The 21,054-nt window shown below is 45.0% G+C and overlaps 1 protein-coding gene across 3 annotated transcripts in view; it reads right to left on the bottom strand.

Annotated features, from left to right (window-relative positions):
• The window catches only part of DOCK1 (dedicator of cytokinesis 1), a 268,980-nt gene extending 248,586 nt beyond the window's left edge, over nt 1-20,394 (bottom strand). For all 3 annotated transcript variants that reach the window (XM_077784742.1, XM_077784744.1, XM_077784743.1), the window contains exons 1-2: nt 20,238-20,394; nt 291-374 (exon numbers count right to left, since the gene is read on the bottom strand). In XM_077784742.1, the coding sequence (XP_077640868.1) occupies nt 291-374; nt 20,238-20,283 (130 nt within the window). In that variant the 5' untranslated portion in view covers nt 20,284-20,394. The remainder of the gene's footprint in view (nt 1-290; nt 375-20,237) is intronic.
• Nucleotides 20,395-21,054: the final 660 nt, after the last annotated feature.

Below are 21,054 nucleotides of genomic sequence, written 5' to 3'. Positions count from 1 at the left end.
GACCTAGGTAACTTTCAAATTCAGATTAAACTTCTTGTAGCAGCAGGTTCTTTTGCATCACCCAAGGGTACCCAAAAAGCATCTCTCATTTCTCTAACGTGGGGGAGATGCTACAACTGATCCACACAAACCCAACTGTGGGAAAATTCTCCTTCCTCAGAAAACCAAAGCTTATTCACCAACTCACCAATCCACTTGCTTCAGCTTCCAACTCAAGAGGGTGACAAACAAGAAAGGAATGCAATTCCCCAAAAAAATCCTGCTTTTCAATTCAGTTTTTGCCATCTTACCCTCATAGGTTTCCAGGATGTGCACGGTGTCCCCAATCTGTAAGGAGAGTTCATCTGGTCCCCTGGCATCGTAGTTGTAGAGAGCTGGACAGAGTTGGAAAACTGCTGTTAGCACAGGCAGACAACAATTCCAGCTGTTTCATCACATCACTGCTTTTATTACTCATTACTGCCATTCTGAATCTTTTTGTGAAAAAAAAATTGCATTCTATAAAAATTCAACCAATTCTTAATTCCATTTATAATTCCCTTTGGAACAAACCCCCCGCCAACAATTTCACTTTCTAAAGCTGTCCCTCACTGCGTTTAAAATGTTTTGCTTCTTCATGGCAATACACTCAATTTTTGTTGTATTTGCCAGCCTTCCACAGCACTTTGTGTCAATTTTAAGCAGTTCTACAAAGAGCTGTTCTGTCTTCCCCTGTCAGCTCAACACACAGAAAACTTACAAAGTGTCTTTAAAAAACTCAAATTGTCACATCAACATTAAAGGATGATTTCTCAATCATTTCATTCATTTACTGCATGCATAGGAGTTGTAAAATATGATTTTAGAAATTCTGAGAGCCATAATCCATTGGATCACACACAGATCAATCCATAATCTATTGGCTCACCCATAGATCAATCCATAATCTATTGGCTCACCCATAGATCAATCCATAATCCATTGGATCACCAATAAATAATCAATAACCCACTGGCCCACCAATAAATAAATCCATTGGATCACCCATAAATCAATCCATAACCCATTGGCCACCAATAAATCAATCCATAACCCATTGGCTCACCAATAAATCAATCCATAACCCATTGGCTCACCAATAAATCAATCCATAACCCATTGGCTCACCAATAAATCAATCCATAATCCACTGGCCACCAATAAATAATCCATAACCCATTGGATCATCAATAAATAATCTATAATCCATCGGCCCACCAATAAATCAATCCACCCAGGCTGGCTGGGTCCTTTTCTCTGAAGAACTCCTCTGGCTTGAAAGACTTTAGAGTTAAGAGGTAAATAAATAAATCCAAGTGCACAAGTGGAAAAAAAAACATGGAAAAGCAGTTTGGAAAACAGTGTATAAGGTGGAAGATTATTAATGGAATAAAAACACACTACAAGGTAAAAAGAATAAAGGTCAGGTGCACTGCAGAGACCATTACCACCAGGATTTAAATGAAGGTTTTAGAAAGTAACAGTTTTCTACTGACATCAAAACAAGCCAAGCTATTTGTGTTTTAATGTTTTCTTTAATTTTGTCATTATTAGAGACAGATAAACTCTCCCTCCCAGGTATCTGGCACAGGGTATCTGAGAGCCATAAATGTTACCCTGCAGGAGAAGGGGCTCTGAAAAACACCTTAACAAAAATGAGCATTTTAAACTGCTCTGAGCAGAGGGATGATCACAGTGCTGAACACAGAGCAGTGGGAGAGTCTGTTTGGAAACACTCCCCAGAAATATTCTCATTTCAGCTTTTGTGCATAGCAGGGAAAACAAAGTTACACAGCCCTAACTCCTCCAAACTTGTACAATACAAAAAAAAAAAAACCCCAACACCAATCCTTGGGATGTTTACTGAGATCCCTTCAATGCTCACAGCTCAGCCAAGGGGCCCCTGGGATGTTCACACATCCAGAAATGAATCCAGGGACAGTCTCCCACCTCCAGGACCCTGACAAGCAACTTCACTGACTCACACCAGACATGCCAGCCAGGAAAAAAATCTGCATTATAACAGATTAAAAACCGGTTCTCTACTCAATTCACACTTCAGCTGAGCATTTCTCCAGCATTTAAGTGGGGTAACGCTCAGGATCAAAGGCAGCAATGAATAAAAGGCACTAAAATTTATGCCCAAGAGTGCTAAAACTGGAGTCTGTCACAACAAGGAAGGTCAGGCAGCAGGAGCTGCAGTGGAATGACCAATTCTTGTGACAGAAGATGACAAACAGCCATCAAATGGTAATTACTGCCCACGCCAGCTCCCACTGACCTCAACTGACTGAGGAGCCAGGGAGGGGTGATTTATCTGTAAAAAAATATGTGTGAAAAATATGCCTGCAAGAGAAAATAAATCACATTTCTGGCTTCCAACAGCATTGACAGATCGGGAAGCAAACAAACCAAAATAACTATAAAGTGCATTCCACCCCTGTGATTACAAAGCAAGGCTTGGACTGCACCACAAACTCCCCTGCAAGGAGCAGGTAACTCCTTCTCACTGGAAGGTTTTTTATGCACAGTGGCATCAAAAGGTGTTGTGATAGAAGATGTTTGATTGGAGCAAATGACAAGGCTTTAATTAAAGGAAAAGACAAAGTTTGGAGGAGTAAAGCATGAAACTGGTATGTTTCCATTTTGTCTTATCAACTGTATCCTGAGCTGTCATTTAAAATATTTAAAAATCTGAGGTATAGCTTTCTATTTTTTAAGTTTGTTTTTTTTTTTAACTGAAGTATGTTTTGGTTAATTTAAAAAATCCAACATCCACACGAGAATCCCAAAGTGCCAAAAGCACAGGATTGAGTGTGGGCACAGAGAGAGGTATTTTTTCAGCTCTAAGAGTTGATAAAGAAATGAGCAATGAACAGGGCATTACAGTAATTGCACCAAACCCCCATTTCCCATTCAAGAACACAAAACAAATACCTCTGTGAGCTGCACTCATTAATCTGCACACAGCAGAAAAATGAGGGGGCCAGCACTAGAAGAATCAGTGGTGGAAACAAAAAAAAAAGCAAACAAAGGTAGCATCAATTTATACTGATAAAGCTTTTTACAAAAGGTGAGATATCTTAAGATAGCATAAAGATGTTCCAGAGTAATATTCCCTGGTATTACTTTGCTTTAAAGGCTGTATTAATCATTCTGAACTCCTGAATGAACCCAAACTCCATTTAACACATTACCTGCTTTATTTCACAGGACCTTTAAAAAAGAAAAAAAAATCCCTAAATCCTAACTATGCTTTTTCAATAAAAGCAGACAAATTGCAGAGGTGAAAGCAAAGTCTTTTGTAAATTCCGTGGTACTAAAAGACACCTGAAGGTTTTCCTATTTTTTCTAAAATGAAAGCAGATGATTTAAGTATTCAGAGAGATTGCTCAGTCCTCTGCTACTCACCCAGAGGAGTTTCACATTTCTACACCTGAGGCTAATTGAGAAGCAAAAGGAAAAAAGCAGTGTTTAAGTCGAGTTGTACCTGAGAACTGTTAAAGACAATTATTTCATGTGTACATTAACCAAGGGTAGATCCTCTCACCTTCACCTTGGGTTTTGTTATTCCTGGTCTCACCAAGCTTGATTCAGAGTTCTTTCTTAATATTTTAATTATTCTGTTACCCAAACATTCCCAAAAAAATAATTTCCTGAAGAGAGGAGACGCCTGGAGAAATTCTCAGATCTGAAGTTACCACCAAGCTAAAGGAGAAAATCCAGCTCGAGGTTCCTCCTGCCCAGTGATGCTCTAATCTTATTGATTAAATCATGAATGTGACTTTTATCACAGGATTAGCCCAAATCCCACAACTTCAAGTAGATAGACAGGATTTATCACCACTTTCCCTTACAAAGGTGAGGCAGTTCCTTTCACTCCTCCTCTCTGGGAGCAGCAAATTCCTGGAACACGCAATGGCTCAGCTGCAAACTCCTCCATCACTGCACAGGGCATCTGTTGAGGGTGAGAGCATCCTAAAGCAGCCTCTGGGACCCCTGAGGCTGAAATCTGAAATCCCTGCAATGCCAGCCTGCCTCCCCTCTTCCACAGTGAGGACACAAAGAGTGAAGGGCCACCAAGCTCTTCTAAGCACCAGCAGACACCTCAGGTTTCACACCAGAGCAATGTGCTCTGCATCACATTTGGTGTCTCGTCACTCACCACCCAAGGAGAATTCATTAATAAGCTGAAAAAACTTCAGAAATCCAGAACCACCCAAGGAGAATTCATTAATAAGCTGAAAAAACTTCAGAAATCCAGAACAATCACAAAGTTGGGGCCTGGTGCCTTCCCAAAGTGCAACCACCCTGCTGAGTCCTGCTGGCAGAGCTTGAGGAGAAGAAAAAGATGCTCATTTGTCCTTTCTACACTCATTAAAAAAAAAAAAACAAAGAAGTAACACCTGGAAAAAAGGGGGATCAGGGGGACCTTGTGGCTCTGCACAGCTCCTGCCAGGAGAGGACAGCCAGGGGGTTTGGGCTCTGCTCCAGGAAAAGGGACAAGAGGAGAGGAAATGTTGCACCAGGGGAGGCTCAGGGTGGACATCAGCAGGAATTTCTCCATGGAAAGGGTGGTCAGGTATTGGAAGGGGATGCCCAGGGAGGTTTGGAGTCCCCATCCCTGCAGGTGTCCAAGGAAGGACTGGAGGTGGCACTCAGGGCTCTGGAATGGGGACAAGGTGGGGATCTGGCACAGCTTGGCCTTAAAGATCTCGGTGCTCTTTTCCCACCTGAATAAATCTGGGATTCTGTGAAATGAACAGTTCTGGATGAAGCCAAGATTTCCAAGAAGCAAGTTCAGTTTCTTGCTTTCCTTCCTCCCCTCTTCCAAGCAAGATACTTTATTTTTAGGGAGCTAATGAAGTGAGATGCTCTGTCACCATTTTAACAGCTCTCCCCCCCTTCTCCTGGCTGATCTGTATTCAGAGTACTTCACCACCAAGTACTGAGGGTATAAAGCTGAAACTAGTGCTAAAAAATATATATATACACATCGTTATTGACTCTAGCAGCATTATTAATGTGCCATAATGTACAGCTAACAAGAAGCACAATCAAGAACATCCAAATTGATTTTTAATATTAAGAAGTCCATTAACTGAAACACCCTGGATGCAAGGAGTAATCACATCACCCCAAGCTCTCAACACTGGCTCTTGCAGAAAAAGCAAGATGCTGATTTAGACTAACACAAAACATTATCCAGAGGCAGATGTCTTGGCACCTGTCTTGTGGTAACTCAGAATCACAAATCAAGTGAGTTTTGATGCTCCCTCAGACCTCCTACATTTCACTGAGGAGCTGGAACTTGGCTCCTGCTCTGGTACCATCCCCCAGGAAGGCAAGGACAGCATCTGAGCATTAGCTGTGCTCACCCAAAAAACAATCTGTGCCTCAAGAAAGGATTTCAGAGCTTGGAATTCAGCAAAACTCCAAACCACCTCTACTCGTGGTTATTAGAAAATTTGGCAGAGCATCAGATGTGCCTGGGCTGGTGGCGAGTCAGGCCACATCCTCCAGCTGAGGGTCCCCAGGGGACCAGAAGGGACCAGAAGGGCAGCCCCAGGAGATGTCCCGAATTCAACCACAGAATCCCAAAAAAATCAACAGCAAGGACAACCACAGAAGCCCCAAAACCAGCCACAGAATCCCAAAAAAATCAACAGCAAAGACAGCCCCAGGAGATGTCCCAAATCCAGCCACAGAATCCCAAAAACGCCAATGGCCAGGGCAGCCTCAAGAGACACCCCAAATCCAGCCACAGAATCCCAAAATGTCTAGGTTTGGAAGGGAGCTCTGGAGATGATCCAGTCCATCCCCCTGCCACGGCAGATGGCAGGAGCACATCCAGGAGGGTTTGGAGTTTCTCCCTGGGAGAAGGAGGCTCCAGGTCCTCCCTGGCAGCTCCAGTGCTCTTCCACCCTCCTGGAGAGGAGCTCCTCATGTTCAGTGAAACATCTCCTGTTTTAGTTTATGTCCAACCACAACACACACACGTGCAACATCCCAAACGTCACAAGCTCACACTCAAATCCAGGGAAAGGGATTTAGAAACCATCAAGTCCTTCCCAACACAACACTCCAGGCTAAACCCACACCAATGATGTCAAAGTTCCCCTGGCCCAACTTGGTGCTCCAGAGCTCCCTGAGAACATTCCTGAGGTATCAGCCCCCTAATTCTTCAAGCATCTCCTCTGCCATGGCAGGAAATTCTTACTGCACTAAGAGGGTGTCTTTTACTAAGCATTACTACAGCACTGAGCTTAATGGCACAACTGTATTTTAACAGGTATTTCAACAACCATAAAAATGAAGTTCAACACACTGAAACTCCTCTTGCACTGCTGTGGAAACAGGAAAAAAAAATTACAATTCACTGCAACACCGAGCTGATGATGCAGAGCAAAGAGCCTAAAGCAAGGAGGAAATGAGGTGATGGGAAGATGCTTTCATTTCCTACTGTTCTTCCTCCTCAGTATTTCTACAAGGGAAAACAAAATCAAAATTCCTCTGTTCCTGTCTCAGGAAAGCCTCTGGAATGGGAAAAAAGGATGAAGGGAGTTTGAGGCTTTTTACACATCAAATCTGACTCAATTTCTTTTTCTTCGCCATGACATTATCAGGCTGCATCCAACAGTAAGAGTACAGACCCCAAGTCAAAGAAACCCCGAGGAACTTGTTCTGTTTTCCCCGAAAGAACACCCAGAGAGAGGAATGACCTCCTGAGACCCCAGCAATACCTTCCCCCTCTCCCCCAAAACAGGGCAGAAATGGGAAATCGCTTTTCCTGAATTTGTACCTCACGCCGGAATTGGGGGAAAACGTCACCATGGGAGCCAGTCAAACAGCGCTGAATGCATTCAAAGATAAGAGCAGCATTTTGCAAAAACAGGGAAAAATTGTTTTGCTCCAAAGCAGGGGCAATCACATGCTCCAGGCAGCTTCCAGCCGACTTGGCTCGGCCACTGGCCCTAACAAAGGGTCACTGTCCAGCACTGGGGCACTCTCACAGAGAGTTCATATCCTTGAAATTCTAATTTCCCCACCTCAGAGAATCCTGTCAACCCATACCAATTTTTGTTTTCACTCTGGAAAAAAATAAGGAAAAGTAACTGGTACGATCCCACTACTCATTAAAGACCTAGCATCACGTTTTACTCCATAAATTCAGACTTCTGGGAAGGGGGAAAACCAGAGTAGGGGAACACCCTAAATCTCTGCTTCCAGACCCTGAGCTCCACAATTTTGGCACTATAAGAACACACCTGTCATTTACTTTATCAAGAGTTAATTTCATAATTCTAAAGCCTTTTCTAGCCTAATCACTGAATATTCCGAGTTGAAAGGGACCTACAAGGATCATCAAGTCCAACTCTTTTTTTATTATTTAAATTGTCAATGATTTTTAATATGTATATAGTGTAATAAAGTAATATTTCAAAGTTGGTGTAGCCCAGTAATCAATCCCAGACATACACAGGAATTCTCAGGTGAGAACCTGGCTCCCCACTGCTAAGGCACCCTTCAAGCCTGCTGATACACATCAAAAATAACAATTATACTTCCTTCCCTCACTGCCCTGAGCCTCCAAATTGCCCTTTTTAATTCAGAATAATTCAAAGCTGTAACTCCTTCCTTTCCAAGCAAAATCATCCAACGAAAATGTATTTTAAAATGTCCCTGATGGTCACACATTAATGCCAGGAGGGCGATTAAGGTGCCACTAACCCCGCAGTATCTCGCTCACCTCTTCTGTAAGAAAGGGAGTATTTTAATTATTCTTTGCCCCTTTTTTGGTGGGTTATTTTCCCAGCACCACTCCAAGAATTCCCTGCAAAGGGGGGAGGCATTAGCAGCCAGCACATGCCCTGGGCAGAGCAGGGGCCAGAGCCAGCTGCTGGCCAAGGAGCAGATCCATGCTGCTCCTAGCACTGCAAACAACAGCTTAAGGGACTCATTTCCCTGCCATGATTCCCCAAATCTGCTTCAATGTCTGTTTGGAAAGCTCCAACAGGGAGCAAAGTTAGTGCTAGACTGGACAGTGTGACTTTCACCTTAGAAAAATGCAGTATTTTTTCAGAGAGGGAAGCCAATGTTTTAAGATCAGTGGTTATTTCTCAACTCTTCAACTCATCTCCACTTGCAGCACCTCTACCTCAAAACAGAACTACTAAAAAACGAAATTAATGACAGCCAGCACACTCCACACTCAACTCATGTCCAGCAAACCAGCTCGTTTTTGATCTATAAATCACACATTTGCCCTCTGAGACACCAGGAGCACTCATCAGTGGGACCTGCTGGGAAATGTGAGGAGAATATTAGTGCCATTTTCCTGGAGGAATCTAACTCAGTCCTCTTACTAAGTAGCTTTTTGTGTTCTGGAGAAAAACAATTTAAACTTTTAAAATGCTTCTTGCTCCATGAATGACTCAAGAGCAAGAAGAAGCTGCTGCATGCAAAGGTAACAACACAAATTTTGTCACATGCAGATGCAGCAAAAAGGGAAGCAATTGTAGGACTCAAGATTTCATTAATGATCTTCAATATTTTACTTTTCACTCAGTTTACCCAGGCATTTCTCAAAGCTATCACTACCCATATCCTGAAAACTTAAGCTAGCACGCAATTATTCTAGTTCCTCTCCACAGAATTATTTCATATTTTCAACACTTTTTATAAAAATGTTATGGAAGTATCCAGACAGCCCTTTACAAATATAATACATGAACTCCTGGTCTTAAAAGTTTATATTTTGATTTAAGATCAGCATGCTGTGTTATAGATGGTATCACAACCCAGACTGTGAAAGTTTGTAGTTACGCCAATATTTTAAATATTCAAGCCCCAAAAGTATTAAAACTCCTGGTTTTCAGCCAAGAACACGTTCACCTTTGTGTGCTCTAACGGTGGAAACTGCAGCTGTTGCAGGAAGCCCAAACTGAACTTTCTGTGTTTAAGGCAAAAATCTGAACCAGTTCCATCAGTCATCACAGCCCAGTACATAAACAGAGGCCTCCTCTGCAGCACAAGTAATTGATAAAAATCTATTAATAAATCACTTCAAGAATACATTCAACTAGAAAATCAAACCAGAGCTGAACCCACACAAAACTTCCAACAACGTCAGCAGCACCACAACTGAGTCATTCTCTCAAGTCTTGACTAAAATGTGCTTATCTGGCTAGATCCAGTCTTTATTTTTTGGGAATAAGAATTCCCTCCCCACAGAGCTCAAAGCAAGATACTTGAAGAGTCAACTGATTCTTACAGAAGGTTTGGGATGTTTTTCCCAAAAACACTTTGCTAATCTTTTAATGATTCTGAGATCATCCAACAATGAACCCAGCAGCAGGGTCACTATGTCCCATGTCCCCAAGTGCCACATCCGCACGTTTGGGACACTCCCAGGGATGGGGACTGCACCACCTGCTGGGACCCCGTTCCCAGCTTGGTTTAACCAAGCCTTTGCCAAAATCTTGCACAAGCACCACCCCTATCAACATCCCAAAACTGGGATTGAGCAGGAGAGGCACCAGACAGAACCCAAAGTCCAATTCCCATCATCAGCACTTGATCAAGACCTTATAAAAAAATTCTTCACCCACGAGCACCTCCTGGAGCTGTTCAGGGCAGCAATGAGCAATCCCATCTAACTGCAGATGTCCCAATTACCAGATAAACATCTCATGTGTTTTTTAAATCCTTTTAAGAGCCTTAGCTCCAGACAAACACTCAAGAAAACAACCAACAAATACAAATAAAGTGTAGTGTAATAAACACCAAAAAAATATATCTGGCTGTGCATCAAAAAGCTTGGGGTTGGTGTTTTGTCCCATTTGACTCACACACTGTGGAAACCACTGGCCAAGAAATATTTCTGCACCACAAAAAATCTGTTCTCATCTCCAGCCACTTCAGTGTCAGCACAGACAGCTGTTTCCTCACCAAGAAAGCTCAATGACTGAAATCTCTAGAAAAAGGATCTTTATCCAGTGCTTTGTCACATGTCATTAAATTAATTTTACAAAGGAGTCAATGCCAGCTGTTGGTGAGGCAGTCCCAGTGCTCCAGGAATTCTGAGCTGCCCCTGTGCACACTCCTGCCATGGCCTGGACAAAATGTTTGGCTCTTTATGCCCAAATGTTAGTGAGCAGCAGCAAAAAAGGTCAGAGCAGCCCAGTGGAGGTGGCAGGGGTGGCACACAGACTGTCAGCAGCTACAGAGGTGCTGCTGACAGGGAAGGACAGAGCTGGATCCTGCCATGCCAAACACAAACCTTCCACAGATCAACTCCGATGTCAAACAGAAGCCAAAATACTTCCAATTTTTTTTTTTTAATTAAATTGCCACAAACTTTTTTTTTCCTAACCAGTTTGAGTCACACCATTTACCCTTCACATTAGAAACTTCGGAGATCAATTCACAAAAGGAAAAAAAAAAACAAAATAAAACCAAAAAGCAAACCCACATGCTATACCAAGCTCAGACAGAAGGAAATAAAATAGGCTCTCAAGTCTTCTCCACCTAAGATTCTTGGTCAAAGAAAGTGATGGATTGATGGAAATACCAACACCTACCAGTCATGGCAAGAAAAATATAACAAGTAAGACTAAGGCAGCATAACAATGGGAAAAAAGATGAGAAGGAAAAAAGGCATTCCTGCAGGGATGACAAGACAACAGGTGATGCCTGCAGAAACTTGGTGGGAATTTGTAAGGACAAAAGAAGAGAAACAAAGGGGGGAAAAAAAAGAGGCTGGACACCAGGTAACATCACCACTACCTCTGGTTAGGCAGAGCACACTAAAAGCTTGAGTGTAAGCACTGTTTTCTATTTAAAAGCTAGAAATGAGCCATGGAGTGATGCAAAAGAAAATAATTCTCCCACAGCACCCCAAAGCAGCAGGAAAAAGTCAAAGTCAATCAAACGACAGCTGCTGGACACATCCTCAAAACAGTAATTAAAGATTTCTTGTCATGTTGATGTTAGCCTTCACTCATACACTCCCACTTTGAGAGATTAACCTCATATTTATCAACAGAAACATTCCCACAGGCCCTTATCTCTAACTTCCCTGGCCCAAGTGACACATTTCACCATCTCTGCACAGTGCCTCCTTCACAGGACAGCACTTCCAGGAGATTCCAAGCCACTGCCTGCATAATCCCCAGCCCTGGCAGGGCAGGATTTGCTCACTGCAGTCATAGGCACAGCAGATTTCTCTGCATCCTTTTCAATCCTCCACCATCTGCCTCAAGACTCACAAACTCCAATTCTCATCAGCAGCTTCCATCTGCCTCAGCACGGGGAGATTTCCTGCAGCAGGCTCTGCTACAGGAGAATTTTTCCTATTACCAGTTGCTTCCACTTCCATTTCTGATCCACAGCCACTGCACACTCTGCAAGATGCAACTTCTCAATAAAAGCACCCAACTCCATGCCCTGAACCATGCCCTGCTGCCAGCATCTTTTCCTGCAGAGCAGGAAGATGCTCAAGGCTGAAGCAGCAGCTGGGAGGCAGGGAAGGAAGGCAAGAGTGGAGCTTCCCATCATCCAGGGAAGGAAGGCAAGAGTGGAGCTTCCCATCATCCCGGGAAGGAAGGCAAGAGTGGAGCTTCCCATCATCCCGGGAAGGAAGGCAAGAGTGGAGCTTCCCATCATCCAGGGAAGGAAGGCAAGAGTGGAGCTTCCCATCATCCCGGGAAGGAAGGCAAGAGTGGAGCTTCCCATCATCCCGGGAAGGAAGGCAAGAGTGGAGCTTCCCATCATCCTGTACCTCTGCCCACCCCCAGAGGCACCAGCAGTGCTGGGATTTGGCCACGCTCTCCCTTAATTCTGGTTTTTCCTTTTTATTCCATACATGAAAATTGGGAAAACCCTCCTAACACAGCCCAGTTGAAGGTTTTTGGGCATGGTGTGGACTCATCTGTTCCTTGTCCTTCGGAGTCACTCAAGTCCTGTTCTGAGTTCTGGTTTTTCCTTTTTATGGTGTGGACTCATCTGTTCCTCATCCTTCTGAGATACTCAGGCCCTATTCCAAGTTCTGGTTTTTCCTTTTTATTCCATGTGTGAAAATAGGGAAAACCCTCCTAACACAACCCAGCTGAAGGTTTTTGTGTACAGTATGGACTCATCTGTTCCTTGTCCTCCCAGGACACTTGGGTCCTGTTCCGAGTTCTGGTTTCCCTTTTTATTCCATGTATGAAAACGGGGAAAACCCTCCTAACACAGCCTAGCTGAAGGTTTTTGGGTATGGTGTGGACTCATCTGTTCCTTGTCCTTCTGAGACACTCAAGTCCTGTTCTGAGTTCTGGTTTTTCCTTTTTATTCCATACATGAAAATGGGAAAACCCTTCTAACACAGCCCAGCTGAAGGTTTTTGGGCACAGTGTGGCCTCATCTTCCCTGGTCCCCCAGGACACTCGGGCCCTTTCCCTCCCAAATGTTATTTTATTCCATCCAGCTCCCAGCCGGGCCGGCACTTCCGTGCTTTGTTTGGATAAGCAGGAGGAGGAAGGCAGAGCAAACACAAACACCTCAGGCTGCACTTGCAGAAGGCATCTCTGTGCCTCAAGAGGCTCTCAGGTATTTCAGAGGCTCTGTGTTGGAAAGCTAAATATTGAGAATTTTAGATTTCTGGTTTGAAAGGCACACACCCCAAAAAAACATTGCATTTGAACAAAAAACAGGCAAAAAAAGCTTCCAAAATTAATTAATAATAAAATTTTAAGTGTCTAGTTTAAATCAAAGTATGTAAAATCACATAGTAGAAAACTCAGATTTTAAAATTTTAAAATATAGTAATATATATAAAACTAAGTAAGTTTTAAAGCAGTAACTAGCCCTTCTTCACTAGCCCTTTGCAATTAAAAAGTCCAGAGTACAGATCATGAGTAATTAGTTAAGTTAAAAATAAAAACAAAAAATAATTTGTGCCATTTCTTAAAAAAAAACTAATAAAAATAGATACAAAATCATTTTGCAACTCATTAGCAAAAGACTGCAAAACTCACAAGTTTTAAAACTGTAGTATAAATAAGAAATAATAAACATCTAAATCCCAAACCACAAAATACCATTTCAAACACTTTCAAATCTTAATCCAAACCCAAACAAAAATTAAAATAATAATAATAATCAAGATTAGCTCTGCACTCTCTTCAGTCACAAGTGCGTGCACCCTGCACTGCCAAATATTCCAAATGCTCCAGGAAGCTGTGCCAGAACATCCAGGAACTCCCCAGGTCAAGCCAGGAGGTTCCTCCTCAAGGGAGATCATTCCTGATGTCCTCTTCATTTGGGACTCCTCAGGGATAACAAAACTTTCCCAAAACCCCAAGACCTGCTCAGCCAGGCAGCTGCTCCAGCAGGTTTTTCACCTCAATATTCAATAATTCGTGCAGCACATCCATAAAAGTGGCACAGCCACCACGAGAGCAGGGATGTACAAACAGAGTGCCTCAAAAACCCAAGTGCCTACAAGCACAAATGTTGATTATGTACAATTTTCTGCCATTCCCATTCAGAAATCACACAGCAAATCCTGTTCCACTCCCTTGTTGGTATTTTCTACTGGGGAACACAAAGACATTTTGCTACTCCAACACCCTCAAGGCAAAATCAGCCACCAAAACCCTCTGCAAACACATTCTAAAAAGGGTTGTGCTGAAATAATATAAGCAGCACTCGAAATAAAGCAGCAGGGCTAAAAAAAAAAATACAAAAACCCCCAAATTCATGTATGGCAGTCAATGGTTGCTCCAGCTCTTCGTCCATCTGTTTGTTTTGTTACATATAGGGTACATGATTACACATAATAGTTCTCAATGCAACTATTTCAGTTTAGTTACAAAGCTACACGGAGCAGAAAAATATTTCCAGAGATATTTCACATTTCTGCTGATGAAACTGAAATGCAGCAACTGCAGCTTCTTGTATCACAAATCTTTACATCAGAAATCAGATTTAATGCACAAATTACATAAACATACCCGATAATTCTATAAATACATAAATGTTTGCACAACTACAGTCTGAAAATGGAAAGTTTCAGAATTACAAGAGTTCTCTTATTGAACACTTTTTTTGGTTTAGACAGGGTGTGTTTTCAATTCCTCCTCCCCCAAGCTAAAGGAGGAAAGTATTCCAATAACTCATCAAGGAATTCATTAAAGCCTTACTCAGAAAATTACTATTGTCAGAACAGCCTTGGGGGCCACCACAGGGTAGAAAACAGAACTAAAAACGCTTTTAAGTTTAATAAAAAAGAAAAAAATCTGACTTGTCAGTGGTCCACCACCCTGCCAAAGAATACCCATAAGTGGGAGCAGCTCCACAGAATATTTTGAGGAAGTTTTGGACTTGAAGCAAGTCAAAGGGGAGAGGCAAAGCTGACACCTTGGATGGAATAAATACTTGAACACTGGATTAGAGGCAGTCCCTTGTTGGAGCCTCCATTCATTAAAGAGGATTCAGCCCCAGCTATTTATCTCCAGCTGGACACATCCCCAGGTGTTTAACAAGAGTTATTGTATTTCAGTCCTGCAGGACCACACCGAAGGATTAGACAAAGCAAAGGATCCTCCACATGCTCCACAGGCAGCACAGGACAAACTCCAGAAACACCAATATTTACAGGAAAAATTATCCCAACTCTTACTCCTGTAGCTGCAAGCCACAGAGGGGATTCCTGGAAAAGGTTTGATTTTAAGTTGTCTGTTTTGCCCCACCCCGAGTTTTGCCTTTGCAGAAAGGAAAATGCCTTTGTAACACAGAGAAATCTGTGCCAAGTGTGGCAAGGAGCCCAAAATCAGCATTGTTTGAGTGCACCTAGGTCAGGCATTTCCAACAGAACAGATAAAAGGATAATTACAAAACCCACCAAGGTGCTACTTGAAGTCAGAGAATTCCACAATGGTTTGGGTTGAAGGACCTTCAAGCTCATCCCATTCCACCCTCTGCCACAGGCAGGGACACCTTCCACCATCCCAGAGTGTTCCAACCCCATCCAGCCTGGTCCTGGACACTTCCAGGGATGGAAATACCAAATCAAACACCTTAAATCAGGCCCCTGACTACTGTAACTGCCATATCTGCATACCATGTAAAGTGGAAAAATCTCACTTTTCTACCTCATTTTTTATTTTCTAGGAAAAAGAGTAAAATCACCAGCTGAAAATTCCCTAAACCGACTGAAAACTTCCTTTGCAAAGTTCAATAAAAGCTCTGTGTTATGGCCATAGGCAGCTGGCTACCTGCTGAAATCAGTTTGTGCCTTATGAAAAAAAAAATAATTCCTGGAAAATCCCATCAGGAATCATTTCTCAGAACAATCCCAGCTTGTAATGTTGTTGCTGACCTGGATCAAAACAAACAGGAGTCCACGCTCCCTTCCACTTATCTGGTAAGGTTATCCCTCTCCAATCTGCTGTTTGCAACAACTGTTTATTGACAGAGAACAATAGTGGCTGCTGAGCAAACTGGGAGGAGCTGGGCACAAGCCTGCAGTCCAACTCAGGTCATTCCTGCAGGAAAAGGTGTGGTGCATCTTCCAGCCCCTGCCCTCTGCTTCAGGAGGTGCCAAGGATGGGGCAGCACAGAAATGCAACCCTCAGCAAGCAGGGAATTAAAGGGTATTGGAAAATAGAAGCATGGAATGGTTTGGGATGGATAATAAATATCGTTAGTGCCACTCCTGCCATGGCAGGGACATCTCCCACTGTCCCAGGCTGCTCCAGCCTGGCCTTGGGCATTGCCAGGGATCCAGGGGCAGCCCCAGCTGCTCTGGGAATTCCATCCCAGCCACTCCCCACCCTCACAGGGAACAAATTTCCTTCCCAATATTCCATCTAATCACATTCTCTGTCATTTTAAAGCCACCTCCCCTTGTCCTGTCCCTCCATCCCTTGCAGAGTTTCTCTCCATCTTCCTTGTCAGCTCCTTCAGGCACTGTAAGTCCACAATGAGGTCACCCCAAAGCTTCTCTTCTCCAGGCTGAACAATCCCAATTCTCTCATCATTTCCTCCCAGCAGAGGGATGTAACAAATAAAACCTGAGCTGGGTGTCCATGGGATGGCTCTAAGAAATTGAACCTGCATGTGCTCACTCCAACACTCTGATCAATGCAGCAGCAAATCTTCCATGCACACATTTTACACTTCCACTTTTGCTCCACAGGCTTGGGATGTGTCACAGCACATCCCTGCCATCACTGACAGAAGTCACCTGTCCTGTCCTGCCAGGCAGCTCCAAACCTCCCAGCACACCACCACTAAAATCACCAAGATTCATTCCAAAGATGCATCTTTCTCCATCTCCTTCAAATGTTTCCTTCCCTGCTCTGAGGCACAAATATGCACAAGATCATCACCTTAAACAAGAGTCTCCACATGCCACCACAGCTCCCCACAGCCTGGACTGTGACTCCAGGGTTCCAAAAAAGCCTTAAATCTGACCTACAGCACCACAGTCCTCCCTGAAGCAGCAGAAGAGAAGCAGCAGCACTCAGCTGTAGGATTTCCTCTTGACAAATCCTTATCCCCCCCCTTCAGAGAGACATTACAAGAGCAAAACTCAGCTACAAAACTCTTAAATCATGATCATTGCACCACCTTAGTCCACCAGCTCCTTAAAGAGCTCCCCTAATAATAAAATGTATACATTTCTGTGTACCTGGTGTGAAGGTATTTCCATAAACCCCTTTGGAAAAGCTTTCCCAATCTCAGAGAGGCACTACAACACCCTGACCATGAAGTGTGGCCAATGTCCCCACCTAAAATTAGGCTTGGTATTATTTGCCAAGTCATGACACACAAGAAAAATTCACCAGGAACAAACAAAAATACTGGAACTCACTGAATTTGGAAAAAAATTCCAAGACCATCAAGTCAAAGTCCAATCCCCATCTCCACTTTGTCACCAAGCCCAGAGCACTGAGTGCCACATCCAGTCCTTCCCTGGACCCCTTCATGGATGGGGACTCAAGCTCTGTAACTGGGAAGAGTTCTCCTTTTACACCTCACCATCCAAGGGCACATAGTATTAATTTTCTGTTCCACCATTTACTCAGTTTAAAAAAAAAAAAAGCTACCACAGCAGTGGTCTGATTACTCCATACGAACATAAACCTTTGAACACAAAGGCATTTTAAAAACCATACTTTTATCCACAGTAGCAGCAGTTCTACCTCACTGCATTCTCAGCCCAAAGGAAAAGGGGCAAAGAACAGGAGAATTCAGGATTTGGAAGCTACCACAGGCACTGTGCACTGTCTCAGAGGTGCTGGCCAGGCTCCCAGACCTCCCAAAGCAGCTCCTTACATCCCTTCTCCCCAGGAGAAGGAAAAGCACCAAAATTACAAATCTCACATCACACTAAAAGCAAGGCATGAGAGACTAAGCAGCCACACTCCATGGCCACTGTGTGACACTGAGGGGACACAAACAGCTCTCAGGACCCTCTGATGTCCCCGTGGAGGAAGCCACACACCCATGAGGTCCCTTCCACAGAGCCACACTCCTCCCCACCAGCTCAGGGCGAGGGATGAAAGGCAGGATTGAGATGAAGGCCAAGGAGGAGCAAGGGGGAGCAGGGAAAAGCTCCTCCAAGGAAGCTGATGATGCCCCCGTTCCGCCTGGCTCCCCACAGGTTACCCTGATGTCCCTATGATCCCATTAGCTCCACACCCATTCCTCCTGAACTCGCTCAGGAAGCGGAGCTGAGTCACTCTCCAGCTGCCTGCTGAGATAATGCCTCTGCACAGAGGCTCAGGGCAGCAAATGCACTTCAGAGGCACGCAGGGCATCCAGCAGCATCCCCAAATCCCACTGTGGGAGCGCTCCTTCACACACCTGTGTCCTACCAGCTGGCACTACAGGCTCCTTGGCATCACTCCTCCAGCTGCACCACAGCCAGCGGATCTTCGCCTCTTGAGATGTTACAAAAACTCTGTTGTGCACAGGGATATACCAGAGGAGGGGGAGAAGGGATTTAAATGTGTTATATAAGCACGTGTGTGTGTTTTCTATATACACAACTCTGCATACAGACATACGTACATTTCTGAGTTCCCACTGCTGTGAAATAAACATAGCCACAACACACCTTCCTAATATTTCTGCTTGGGGAAGCGTGCACAGAGAATCCCAGAATATTTGGGGTTGGAAGGCAACTCTGGAGATGATCCACTCCATCCCACCTGCAGCAGAACACACCCAGGCGGGTTGGGATGTCTCCATGCCCTCCTTGGGCAGCTGTTCCTGAGCTCTGCCACCCTTCATGGAAAGAAGTTTTTCCTCATGGTGAGGTAGAACTTCTCCTGGCTTAGTTGACAGCCATTGCTCCTCACCCTGCCACGGAGCACCACTGGAGTGACTCCATCCTTTTGGAGATATTTGCATGGATTGATGAGACACCCAAAGCCCTGCACATTATGTTTCACTAAGTCCCATTAGCATTTCTATTAGGGATTTTCTCCCTGGCAGACAATACTGAGTCAACATCAACCCCAGGACTAATCATGGCAAATAGAAAAAAAAATATTCTCAAGTCTGAATTTTCAGGTTAACAGTGCTGTCTCCAATTCTGTTTGGGACTACACAACTGTTGCATCAACTTCTCCATCTCCCACAACCTGCAAAAGCTAAAACATCAGAAGACTCACAGTGTGCTTTCTTAAAGGTCCATAAAACACATAGAACCAAACGGAATATTCATTTTCTTCAGAGGACACCAAAAAGAAGCTATTCTGCCCAAAGAAGCCTATAACAGAATGGCACCGGCAGTGAATCCAATGTTCAATTAGCTCTAAATTTATCTCCTTGTGACACTTCATCCACTTTCAACCCTCACATCACATCTCTGTCATGCAGCAGAGAAATCCCCGTTTGGTGAGGATCTCTCCCTTCTTGCAGGAAAAAGAAAACAAACTATCAGAGAAACATAAATCTACTATAAAACCATAGCAAACACCTCTGCAGAGCAGCGGACACAAAAAATACCAACCAGGCACGTTGCATGGGCTTTTTCAAACTGGGAAGGGTTTTTTACCCTTAAATTACATTTAAACCCACTTTTCTTAGCACACATGCAATCCCCCACACTGGAGATGTAAGTACACTGAAGCTATGTTACGAAACAAATCTATTTCACTTTTTTCTCTCATGCCACTTTCAAATTAATTTCAAGACATTCCTGGAAAGCTGGGCCTGGGCAGTCCCTCCCACCACAGCACCAGCCCTCCTGCAAAAGAGGAACTTGCTTTCGAGTGTCACTGGCTTTAACATCAGCTCATTCTACGTGACAATTCAGTCATTCCGAAATATCCATCCCACCCCACCCGGCAGAAAATTTGGAAACTTAACAAGCGACTGCCATCGGTGGCACTTCTGCTTCCCCGCGCTTGTCCTGCATCCTCAGCGCTGGAATTACCCACAGGTCCCACACACTGGAATTAGGATTTTTCTAGTCATTTTTAAAAGCCAAGCTGTCGTTTTCTAGGGACACACACACAGGATTTAAAATTAATTCCCACAATTCACTCAGGCTTTACTCAGCCTCAGAAACTCCCTTCTTCCTGCTCGCTTTGTCGATGAGGTTTAGCTGTGCGTTTCTATGAAAAGTTGTTCCTCACTATCAATCCAACCCAAGAACTGCGGCGGGCATTGAACTTCACGTTTCCAATTTGAATAGTCCAATTTATTATTTCCTTCCCCCACACAAGCGCTCATTCATGCCGCTAAAGTTCTCTGCGCCGCACCGCCGGAATAAAACCTTTTGCTCCGAACGCAACATCGTTAAACTCGGGAGGTTCGTGCCGAGAGAAGCACGAACCTCACCGGGGTTTGGTCCGGTTGAGTCCCAGCGGGGATGTCCGGGCCGGCAGCGGAACAATCCTGCTCTGCTCGGGCGGGACGGAAGGAGCGGGGTAGGAAATGGATCCCGGCGCGCAGGAAAGCCCCGATCCCTACGAGCATCCCAGCCGGGACCGCGCTGCCTGCGCCCCGGCCGGGCAGCGAGAGCCGCCGGGAAAACAAACACCTCGAGCGGCAGCAGCGCAGCCAGGGAGAAAGGCAACTTTCCCTGGCTCCCAGACAACCCCTCAAGTAGCCGGGAGGAGGGCGGGGGAGGCAGGAACCGGAGGAGAACGCGGCGCTGCACGCCGGCCATCCGCGGAGCCGGGGGCAGCCCCGGTGCGCAACAGGCGCGTCCTCACCTACGCCGTACTTCTCCTCCCTCTTGGTGGGCACCCAGCGGGTCATGGCGCCGGGAGCCGCCGGGATGCCACGGCCCCGCTCCCTACGCCGCCATTTTCCGACCGCGGGACGGGAAAAGTTTCTCCCGACGGCGGAGTCATGTGGTGCGGGCGGAGCCAGCCCGGCCCGGCCCGGCCGCCCTCCGCCCGCGGCTCCGCACAAAGGGAGCGCACGCCCGGCGCCGGCCTTTGGGCGTGCTGCCGCTCCGCCTGGCCCGGATACACCCGGCTGTTCCCACCTGTACCCGGTAAAGTCCCAGCTGCACCCGGTTATATCCTTGTATCCCAGGTGTACCCGGTTGTGGGCCATGCGTGCACCTGGTTATGTCCCAGGTATCTCCCCGCCTATTCCCGGTTATATCCCAGGTACACCCGGTTATGTCCCAGGTGCACCCAGGTGTGTCCCACCTGTACCCGGTAAAGTCCCAGATGCACCCGGTTATATCCTTATAGCCCAGGTGTACCCGGTTATGTCCCAGGTACCTCCCCGCCTATTCCCGGTGATGTTCCAGGTGCACCCGGTTATGTCCCAGGTGCACCCGGTTATGTCCCGGTACCTCCCCGCCTATTCCCGGTTAAGTCCCAGATGCACCCTGTTATATCTGTTTATCCCGGGTGCACCCGGTTGTGTGCCATGTGTGCACCCAGTTATGTCCCAGGTCCACCCGGTTATATCCTTATATCCCAGGTGTACCCGGCTGTGTCCCATGTGTGCACCCGGTTAAGTCCCGGGTGCCTCCCCGCCTATTCCACATTGTGTGCCTGGTGCCTCCCCATC

The sequence above is a fragment of the Lonchura striata genome, chromosome 7 (assembly GCF_046129695.1).
Source record: "Lonchura striata isolate bLonStr1 chromosome 7, bLonStr1.mat, whole genome shotgun sequence".
Lineage (NCBI taxonomy): Eukaryota > Metazoa > Chordata > Aves > Passeriformes > Estrildidae > Lonchura > Lonchura striata.
The sequence above is the reverse complement of the archived record's forward strand: the minus strand, read 5'-3'. Positions and strand labels throughout refer to the sequence as shown.